Source organism: Meriones unguiculatus, chromosome 8 (genome assembly GCF_030254825.1).
Source record: "Meriones unguiculatus strain TT.TT164.6M chromosome 8, Bangor_MerUng_6.1, whole genome shotgun sequence".
NCBI classification, from domain to species: domain Eukaryota; kingdom Metazoa; phylum Chordata; class Mammalia; order Rodentia; family Muridae; genus Meriones; species Meriones unguiculatus.
The window spans coordinates 18,901,287-18,912,443 of record NC_083356.1 but is presented as its reverse complement, the minus strand read 5'-3'; the positions used below and the strand labels follow the sequence as shown (position 1 = coordinate 18,912,443).

The following is an 11,157-nucleotide window of genomic DNA, read 5'->3' as shown; positions in this document are numbered from 1 at the left end:
ATCCTCCTCCCTTCGTTTCCCAAGTGCTGGGATCAAATGTGTGCGCCACCATGATTTATAGACCTTGCTTCATGCTGCTTGACAGGCACCCCACAGCTGGCAGGGTCAGGTCATTCTAGCCCAGTTTCTACTGTTGAATCCCCAAGGTGACTTTTTCCTCTCCCTGGCTTGTTATCTTACTTCTAAAAGATTCTTCTTGGCTAAGACTTTCAAATTTCCGTTCAACTGTGTATTCATAGCTGCCCATTGAAGTATTTTTATGATGGTTATTTAAGATCCTTATTAAAGTTGGGAGTTGTACCACATATGTAATCCCCATTCTCAGGCTGGAGTTAGAGGACCAGATTATATGTTCAAGGCCAGTCTTGGCTAGATAGTAATATTGTAAAACCCTGTCAAAAAATAAATAGACCTTGTCAGTTCCATGATCTCTGCCATCTGGGGGTAGGTGTCCTTTGGAGATTTGCTGGTTCTTGAGAGTTATTGTCAACTAAGAAATGGACACTTCAGGTACTGTACAGATTTCTAGATTTAAAACTTTTGTTAGAGCCAGCCTGCTGCCTTTTCTCCACTTTGTCTTTTTACAAACCTCAATTCATCCACATTCAAGTTGAAAACTGGAGTCCCGTTCTCTCCTACAAAATGCCCAGTGCTGTTCAGTGGGTGGGGAAGGGCTAAGAACCATTCTATTCTATCCCTACCAACCAACTGCTTTTCTAATGCCCTAGATCACCCAAGCAGTAAAATATGCCTGTGAGTTTGAGCGCTTCAGAGCATTTGTTCACTGTGAACAAATGTCCAGGGACATCTATACTGAAGCAAACCAGGCCTCACACCTACTGTGCTGGCTAGTTTTATGTCAACTTGACACATCATCTGGAAAGAGGGAACCTCTTTCTGTAAGATACAGCTGCAGGGCATTTTCTTAATTAGTGATTAATGGAGGGCCCAGCCTATTATGGGTGGGGCCATCCCTGGGCTGGTGATCCTTGGTTCCGTAAGAAAGCAGGCTGAGCAAGCCATGTAGAGCAAGCCAGTAAGCAGCACCCTTCCATGGCTTCTGCATCAGCTCCTACCTCTGGGTTCCTGACCTGCTCGAGTTCCTGCCCTCACAGCTGCGGTCTCTGTGGGGGCTTCCCAGCCATTACTACTTACCTATCTTCTCTGTTCTATACCAAGGTTCAGTGTCACAAGCGAAAGTCAGAACTGAACTATAAAGCAAAGAGGCAATGGGGCTGGAGTGATGACTCAGCAGTGGGTACTGCCTCTGAATTCCGTTCTTAGCACCCAAGTAAGGTGGCTTATAAACTGCCTTTAAACTCCAGCTCCAGGGGGACCTGGTATCTTTGGTCTCTGTAGGCACCTGCAATTCACATGCACATACCCACACGTGGCAATCCACACATGCACATAAATAAAAATGTTTGCAAAGTCAAAGTCAAAAAAAAAAAAAAAAAAAAAAAAAAAGGAAATGCTTGCTTTCTGGCATAAAAGTTCCACTAAGGCCACTGTGGTGCTTTAAATGAGAAATGTCACCAAAGGCTCATGTTATTTGGTGCTGTCTGGTAAAGTTGTGGGACCTTTTAGGAGACAGACTTGCTAGAGGGTACATGCACTGGGTGCGGGCTTTGAGTCTCCCCATGGCCTGTGTGGATGAAGACGTCACTGGCCAGCTGCCTGCTATTATCTGCCCTGTCACATTGGACTCTCCCTCTGATCCAGAAGAGAAAAATCAACCCTTTCTTCCTTAAGTTGCTTTTGTGAGCATGTTTTATCTCAACGACAGAAAATTATGAAATCCACCAAGGTGTTGCTCTAATAAATACGACCACGTAGCTTTTATGCCTTTGGGACTTTTTGTGGAAGTTTGGAAGTCTGGGCAGGAAAAAGTGCTTAATTTTAGAAACAGAGCAGAATGGGCCATTCTGCTGGGAACCTGGAAGATAATACAAGAAATGTGGACAGCAGAGGCCTGGCTTGTGAGCTTTCAGAGGAAACAGAATAGGAGCCATTCATGTGAGATTTTAGTAAAGAATCTGCCCGCATCCTGTGTTCTGAAAACTTACCTGAGACTGAATTTAAAAACCAACCAACCAATTTCTTTGGCAGAGAAAATTTTAACACTGACTCTGTGGCAGTTTGAATAGGAATGGCTCCAAGGACTCTTGAGTTGGAATAGTGCCCATAGGGAGTGGCACTATTAGCAGGTGTGGCCTTGTTGGAGTATGTCATTGTGGGGAGGGCCTAGTGTGGCTGGCTGATTCCTTCTGCCTGAGGATCAAGATGCAGAATTCTCAGTTTCTTCTCCAGCACCATGTCTGTCTGCACACTGCCATGCTGGCCAGACTTGGCAGTGCCATTTATATGGTAATGCTGTATATGACAAAGTTGGGAGGCAACACTTTCACATAGCAGAGCTGATTTGATGAAGCCTGGGTTGCAGGGACCTCAGACGGTTGAGACGTTAGAGCTATGGATATTAGACAGAAAGCTCCATAAAAGAAATGGAATCAGCCAGAGTTTGAAGCAGAGGGCAAAGCTGGAGGAGCAGAGCTACTTAAACCCTTTGAAACTGAAGCCTCCATCACTGGACACAGCCACAAGATTTGGTTTTGTACTGCAGGGTTTTGGTCTTGCTTTGGTCCAATCTCTAACTATGCCCTCATTCCTTTTCTCCCTTTTGGAATGTGAATGTGCATTCTGTGACATTGTATATTTGAAGTGAATAATCTTTTTTGAATTTACATAGCCAGTTAAGAATTTGCTTTGAGGCTGGAGAAATGACTCAGTGGTTAAGACCACTGCTCTTCCAGAGGACCAGGGTTTGATTCCCAGCAGCTACAAGGCAACTTATAACTGTAACTCCAGTTTCTCCAGGGGGAGCTGATGCTCTCATCAGGCATCACGTATACAAACCACACACACACACACACACACACACACACACACACACACACACAAAGGGGGGGAGGGGAGACTGAGATTAGCCTAGGGCCAACAAGAAATGCACAAACACAAAATAAATAATAGTAAAAGCAATTTTAAAAGACATTATAGCTCAAAGTTAGGAATAACAAACATTTATTGAGAAATGGAAAATAAATGCCCCATCCTGCGCTATCTTTCTCTCCTGAACAAGACACAAAGAAGTAATGCAAGGGAGTGAGACATGAGGGCTGGCCACCTTCTTTCTGTTTCCCAAGATGACATTCTGAAATGCAGGAGCAGCAAACATCCCAATCCCCAAGTACCACGTAGCCGGGAGGCTGAGGCTGACTCAGTTCAAGTGTGTCATCCAAAGCATGCCTAGCTCAAAGAGAGCAGGGGACCCAGGAAAGGCTTCGGCCATCCCTACTCTACACAAAGTGAAAGGCATGCCAACTCTTTCCAGTGGCAGAGAAGTCAGGCCCTAGTGTCTAGGGGTATTCTCCTGGGCCAGAAGGGTAAAACATGGAGGAATGTCTTCCAGTTGCTGAGAAGAATTAAGCTTGTACCTATTTAGAAGGGTTTCAGAGAAGGCGGCTTCTTTAAGTAGGAGAGTAGAGCAAGCCAGATGCCATTCCTAGATTCCTTGGCTGGGCAATCTCAGAGCTAAAGGACTAATTTTGACTCAAACTAGACCCTTCTACCTGGGCAGACATAACTCAGGAAATTTTGAATTAATTGAGGTTCTCTTTACTGGCTTAGTCTTCAGAAGATCATGGTGCCTTAGCTTCCTTTTCTTCCTCAGCTTGTGTACACACGACTGATATGTATACTTAGAATCCTGCTCCAGCTATGACAGCTTAGAATCTCCTGTTCCCATCGTCAGGGGGCTACTGATCAGCTCTGGACTACCGCTGCCTGACTCTCAGCAGCTGCCTGAGCCCCACAGTTCTACACTAATAGTCCAGGAGCACACCACAGGAAACTGGTAGGCTGGCTCTACTCACAAAGCACTCATGGCAGTGTGCAATTACACTAGCAGAAAAATGCCCTGGTGGCAGCTGCACTTTGGGTAACCCTCACTGCTGTTCTATAGCTAACTGAAGCCAGAAAAGCAGAGTCCAAGCCAGCCAATAGCTCTATTTAATCTCTCCCAAGCCCTTTGTGCTGCAGTCTGAGGTGGAGACTAGAAAAAGGCCCAACTAACCTAGAGCTGGCATCTGCACCAAGCCTAGGCTGTGATGCTACCCTGTCAGGTGAGACCCAAGAGGGCTAACAGTACAGGTCCTTCCCTCACTCCTATCAAGAAGTTGAGAGAACTGGGCCAGTGCCTTTGGCAAAACTCTAACAAGGGAACATCAACTCTGGGATGCCTTCTGGACTGCCTACGCCAGTACAGGGAACCTACCCTGCCCCCATCATGTCTAGAAATGACAAGAGGCCACTGACTTAATGCAGCCACTCCCCCAACCCTCAGCTGACCCAGTGCCCACCAAAGGGCAAGAGATCCCACTCATTCCCTGTTTTCTTTGAAAACTTCAACAGAACAAGAAAACTCCTGAAAACAAAATAATACAAAAGCAGTCTTTCCAACAGCCCGTGTCCTGTGTCCCATGGAGCCCCAAGGGTCACCCAGGAAAACAGTGCACCGTCCTAGGGAAGAAAGCAGCTTCGGGGCTGAGGGGAGGGGGGCACACCGACAAACACTTCCTAGCTTGGTGATGAGCTGAGGAAGGAGGAAACATACTATAGAAATGTAACGCACAGAAGGGCGGGCTGTAGGACAACACAGAAGGGTGGGTCCCGTCCAGTGAGGAAACTCTCCCTGGTGCCTTTCCTTGCTTAGGGGCCTTCAGTCCGACAGCCCATTGGTCTCAAGCTTTGCCTTAGGAAACAGAGCCACCACCCTCTGCCCTGTTCCTGGCTGCCTCACTCCCCCACTCAAAGTTTGATTTTGAATTCTGTGGGCTGTGTGGTCACAGAGGTCCCCGAGGACTTGAAGAGCGCTCTGAGAATGGTATCTGGGTCCACTTCGGCAGGCGGGTTGGAAGAGGAGGCAGGATTTCCCCTCCGAGGCAGCTCACTCTCCTTTTTCACTGAGGGGCTGTCACTCAACCGCCTGTGAGCGAGAAAACAAAATCCCTGTCAGTTTCTCCTTAGGTGGTGCTGGGTCCCACTGAGCATCTAATGGGAGCTAGGGATGGAGTACAATGCTCTCCACATCCCCCTAAATGATGTCATCTTGTAGAAAACTACTATTTTTTCTTATTTACTGCTAAACAAGACAAAACACCTAGATGCAGCCTGCTGAGTGCTCGAGTTTCACATCTGGAAACTGTTCTTCAGAAAGTACACAATTCTTTCAAAGTCTAACCTAAGTCAACCACATTAATTCTGGTTAGCCCAATGATTTAATGTATCAGGTCATAAGAAACCAGTATTTTTTTTTTTTTTTAATTTTAAATTACGTGTATATCTGTGCAAATGTGTAAAGATGCTCACAGATCGGTTTTGAGCTGCCCAACAAGGGTGCTGGCAACCAACCCTGGGTCTTTGCAAAGAGTAGTATTCATTCTTATTACTGAACTGTCTCTCCAGTTCTCTTCCAAAACATTTCTAAAGTACAACTAATTCCTGGGACAGTTTTACCATCTACTACCAGATTCAAATCCTGCCTTTGCATGTCCAAGTCTATTCTAAGCCTGCCTGGCATGATTCCACTATCTTGGCATGTCTCACCTTCCCCCTTTAAAAACAAACAAAAAAAAATTTTTTTTTTCTACCTTGCCAGCCTCAATATTCTTTGTACTTCAGGCTCCAAAAAGACCTCAACAGTGATCCAGGGACAGGGGCCTAGGTGTGGGCCAGCACAAGCTGAACATAGTCATTACATGGAAGTGCAGTTACTTTTCACCAGGAAGTCATACAAGCAGAGGTGAGAACTTACTCTCTACTTCCCTCAGAGATGCTGGACGCTGTCATATTATTCTATTGTAATCAAACCCTGGGGACAGTTTCAAACAAACTGCTTGGTTTTAATTCAAGCATCCCGGCCAACCGCTGAGCAACATAACAGAAGAGGTGACTGTGCAGTGAACCAGCAGAGGCTGTGTCAGCCTGTCCCCTTGGCACTTACAGCAGGATGGGTTGGTCTGAGGTGATAACATTCCCATTCATGTGAAGGTTGCACTTCATGGGTTGCCCTGGAAACCAAAAACAAAAAAGGCTCCATCAAGAGACGTATTCCTCATCAGAGGCCAAGACCAAGGGTCAAATTCTACCACCGAAGCCAGGCATGGTGGCACAGCTCGGAAATCTAGGTATTGAGAGGCTCAAGACAGAGGATTCCAGGTTTACTGCCAGCCTGGGATACCTAGCACAGAACAGAAGCCATCTAGTACTGGGGGTGCAGTGAACTGGCCATTTTTTGAACATGCATCCTACAGAGCTGTGAACTCTGACCTATACCTTAGACTGCACCGAGTCTTTCACCCATTAGGCTCCTAAACTCTATTCTTGGAAAGGTGATTTGAGACATCTCTCCCAATCTCAATACTTAAACCTGTTAATAAACTTTCTATCTTTTGTAAAGCACACGATCACTGGGATGGCATACTACGTGATGAGAACAGGCCTGGTTAGTAAGTCTATGCCAAACCAATGCTAGTGCTGCCTCTAAGAACCCCAAATAAAGTTCTTGTCTGTAAAAAGAATATAGACTCAGGTATTTCATCACAGCAACAGCAAACACATGTAGACAGTAAGGAAACCGGAGACTGTGAAGGGTCCTTAGTAATGAGAACAGGAAGCAAAATGGCCAGAACTTTGCTTCACACTGGAGACAGTGACTGTGGGGTGGGGAGGAATTGTGCAGTGAGAAGCCACTCAAACAAGCCTGTGAGGCACGAAGTAAATGTGTATGCTATGAACCTGTGTGAAAGGCTTGGTATGTGCCACTTGCCTTGTCCACAAAGGATCAAATGCTATGAGCAGCACTCCTGCTGTGAGACACGCCGTGTAAAGGGACCAGAGGTACACAGGACAGCATTCCGTACCCACGTAAAGTCACCACTAACCTGAAACTAGTTCTGCAAATCACAATGTGCACTGGAAATCCTTAAGCAATCACAAAGAAAACGACTCAAAATACACACTGAACTCATTCAAGAAACCAAAGTTCAGATTATTAGTTGGACATGTGGGGAGAGTACTGAATCCACTCAGAGGAAAGCAAGGGTGCAACTGGGCTGATCCACGCTGCTGACCACAGCACAGCCCACCACGCCGTGCTCCGCATTGCAGAGCCTTGCACAATTCCCTTTCTCCTAGACCCCTGAATGAACAAGGCTATCAGTGCCACTTTTGGTAGAAAGAGTGGTCGCATTCTGTCCATTCTGATTGGTGAATGTGCACCACCTGGAGCTGCCTTACTATTATCACTTCTGTCATGAGACACAGTAAGATGCAGCAGAACTGTGGGCTCTGGCTAACCCACTGACCAGCCATTCCCGTCTCTCTGTGCCCTGCACGTTCCCTCAAGCACAACACTGAAATCACACCAATAACTCTATAATGACTGGTTTTGTTGGAGACAGTCTCATTTTGTAGCCTAGGCTGTCCTGAAACTATACAGGCCAAGCTAAGCTGTCTCACACAGTGCTCAGGCATGAGCTCCATGCTCAGCTATGATGATTTAGAGATGGTGACAGGAAGGGAAGAGCTGCATGTCTAATCAATGGTTGCTAGTTAAAGGCACAGAGCCAGAGCTGTAGCTCTGCCTAGCATGTGTGAAGCCCTTGGTTTGATCGCCAGCACCAAAAAACAAAACAAAACAAACAAACAAGCAAACAAAAACCCACAAAATAAAATAAAATTGTGCCTAATGGTGCAAGCCTGTGATCCCAGCCCTTGAGAGATAGAGGCTGGAGTATCGCTTTCAGTTTGAGGCCAGACTAAGTTACAGAGAGAGACCTTGTTGTGTGCAAATACTATCACACCCATTAAAAGGAATGGAGGGAGGACATGGAAAGACAGACGAACAACACCTTGCAGAATGAGAGAAAATAACTATACACCATTTATCTACGGAGAGACCAGATCTACAAATGATATGAAGAACTCCTATGTATGGTGTAAGGATAGACATGTGTTCATGGAGGACTGAGGTCAATATCGCATCTTACTCTATGGCGCTTCACATTATGAGCCATCTCCCTAGCCTTGTGATTAAATGAAGAACCTTTACAACTCAGGATTAAAAAAGAAAGAAAGAAAAAAAGAATCTAGTTAGGCAGTGGTAACATACTCCTTTAATCCAAGCACTTATGAAGAAGAGGCAGGCAGATTTGAGTTTGAGGCCAGCCTGGTCTTCAAAGAGAGACAGGAAGGGCTACACAGAGAAACCCTGTCTCAAAAAACAAAAACAAACAAACAAAAAGGATCTAGCTATAGACTGGGAAAGAACAAACATACTGAATAGATACTTCTCTAGAAGATACACACATGACAGATGAGCATATGAGAAGAAGGTCAACTCCATTAGCCACCAGGGAAATGCAAATCAGAGCACCAAGGCTGTCTTTATTATTCTCTGCCTCCTTGATTCTAGTTCAGAGCCCTGGACCTCAGCAGACTAAATCACATACACAATGAGCAAGTGGAAAAAGAAGCATGGCTCAGCGCTCCTCCAACTGTTTAGCCTGAGTACTAAGAAAAAAGCAGTGTAATCCCTGTAGATCTCACCCAGAAGCAAACACAAAGCCAAGACTCCAGGCCTCTGAAACCTAGGTCCCAGCAAGACCACATGCAAAGAGAGGGGCTGGGGTACTTGGTTTTCCCAGCAAGACCCTTTAAGAGACTCCTCTTCAGAGAGGCACTACTCAAAGCGCATGTCACTGCCTCTTCCTATTACCCAGAAGGGCTTAAGGGGTGAGTTCCCTAAGACGTCTTTGAACCAATCTCAGAGGACAGCCTATCCCAACCTCTCTAACTTACCATCCAGACATCGGTTGTTGTACTTCTTATAAGCAGTGATGGCATCATCCTTCTTCACGAAGACAACCTCTGCTACTCCAGGATGGACCAGTCGAGCCCGCTTGAGTGCTCCACACACACAGAAAAGCTCCTGTAAAGTACAGAAGGGAGAAAAACCCTGACTCCTTGCCATTTACACTTTCCAAAGATTGCACTGTGGCCCATGCCCAGAATCAGGGCAGGTCCTTTTCTGCTGCTAGTCTTCATTTCGTGGCTTGCAGTACCTGTGACCTCTGACAAAGTCATCCCTCCACCCCCAGGTCAGCAGCAAGAACAGTATTACAACTTCAGAGAGCTCCGTGTCAGGACAGGACCCAGGCTTATCAAATGCCTTTCAGAAAGCTCTGTGATAACCAGAGAACAGGTGTAAAAGCTCATTAAAGGCAGCTGCTAAGGCATCCCAGGGAGGGAGCTGTTGGAACTATGGATGCTGGTGTTCTACTTAGGATGACTGACAGTCACGGGGTGCCTGATGGAGGGGTTTCCAGGACATGACACGGGATTTTGAGCACTAAAATCAGTAGAGTCATAGCATATTAGGCACAAATGAGCAGTGGGTGCTGCCTTCTACTAGCTGAGTGATCACTACTCTCAGGCTGTGCCCTCTCCTAGCTGGCTTCTTGCCTTGGGGATGCTGAGCAGCAGTGACTACAAGTGTGAGCTACATACAACTAAAATCATTTTTAACTAGAATCATTTTTAAAGGAGCATTTTATACAGGAGCCTGTCTTTATTATCTTATCACCTCATCTCAGCGACAAGGGAAATGGAGGACAGAGAGGGAATACCATGTCAAGATGTATGAGAGGGGCAAATCAGAATTTACACCTTATTTTTTCATCTGCCACTCAGTTCTGTTTTGAGAACAAAAAGGCTGATGACAAGGTCTCCAAACTGATTTCACTGGACACCTTTGGCTGTCCTAGAACTCACTTATACAGACCAGGCTGGCTTTAAACTCAGGCACCTGCCTTTGCCTCCCAGGTGCTGTAATTAAAGGTGTACACCACCAAGCCCCCCCGGCCTTACTGTTGTTTTGTTTTTATTTTTTCTTTTTCCCAGTTTCTCTGTGTAGCCATGACTGTCCTGGAAAGTTTCAATTCTTTATAGCTTACCATGTTTTAACCAAAGCATGCTTGCTCTCAAGCTCCTGGGTGCACACTTGTGCAAGCACTGTCTGTCTGTCTGTGTATTGCTGGCAGCACTGTATCTGCTAAAGGAGAAGGGGAGGCCCTCTGGTTTTCAAGTTCTCCACACAGCACTCTGTACTTAGTTACCCAGCAGAGTTCCTGAACCTAAGATCTAGCCAGATCTTAGGGAACAGGGAACAGCTGGCGTCTTCAGTTGCACACATTATCATCTGAGCGTCCAAAGGGTGCTTGAGTTTCTAAATGAATAGCTCTGCTGAGTGCCTACTGTTGAATGAAAAGGAAGTACTGGCTGCTTCCAGGCTCACATTTACCAGGCACCAGCTATGCTCATAACTCTTATATTCGAGAAGGTGGCAATCAATCTATAGAGGTCACCCACCAAACCCTACCAAACCATCTTGCTCCTTCAGAAGATGAAATCATTAATCTTGCAAGGGAGACAGGACTCAAGACTCAAGGGAAAATACCCACCAGCAATGCTGCACAATGACAATGGCCCCCTTAAGTTCTTATGTCTGAGTGTTTGTTCCCCAGTTGGTGGAATAGTTTTCAAAAGTTTAGGGGGAATGGCCTTGTTGGAGGCAGTGTCACCAGCTTTGAGGTTTCAAAGAACTCACAGTTCTCAGTGCTTGTTTTCGCTGCCTTCCACTTGTGGACCAATATGTGAGCTCTTAGCTGCTCCACCACCATGGCTTTGCTCTCGTCATCTGAAACCCTAAACCCCTATTAAATGCTTTCTTTCCTAAGTTGCCCTGGTCATTGTGTTTTGTTACAGAAATAGAAAAGCAGGTATGACAGTCCTAGTCCTGTCATGGAAGACACTCCATGATGCAGGCAGGCTGTGCAGAAGAGAGCAAACAGAGCTGCACCAATGCTGTGCATTCAAGGGCTGCCTCCTTGGCTCTTTCCTCATAAAGACCACCTCTGCCAACCCAGGATAGAGCCCATGTGAGGCCCCTGGCTGGTGTCTCAAAATCGGGCCTCCCAACACTTGTAACTGACAGAGCAGCTCACCAACACTAACGCGTGCACAGTATGGTTTAGAGTG

At 46.1% G+C, this 11,157-nt stretch overlaps 1 protein-coding gene across 3 annotated transcripts in view; it reads right to left on the bottom strand.

Moving 5' to 3' along the window:
• Window positions 1-3,064: 3,064 nt before the first annotated feature.
• Window positions 3,065-11,157, bottom strand: part of Poldip3 (DNA polymerase delta interacting protein 3) — a 28,900-nt gene continuing 20,807 nt past the window's right edge. For all 3 annotated transcript variants that reach the window (XM_021643158.2, XM_021643160.2, XM_021643159.2), the window contains 3 exons: window positions 8,920-9,049; window positions 6,062-6,128; window positions 3,065-5,044 (listed from right to left, as the gene is read on the bottom strand). In XM_021643158.2, the coding sequence (XP_021498833.1) occupies window positions 4,867-5,044; window positions 6,062-6,128; window positions 8,920-9,049 (375 nt within the window). In that variant the 3' untranslated portion in view covers window positions 3,065-4,866. The remainder of the gene's footprint in view (window positions 5,045-6,061; window positions 6,129-8,919; window positions 9,050-11,157) is intronic.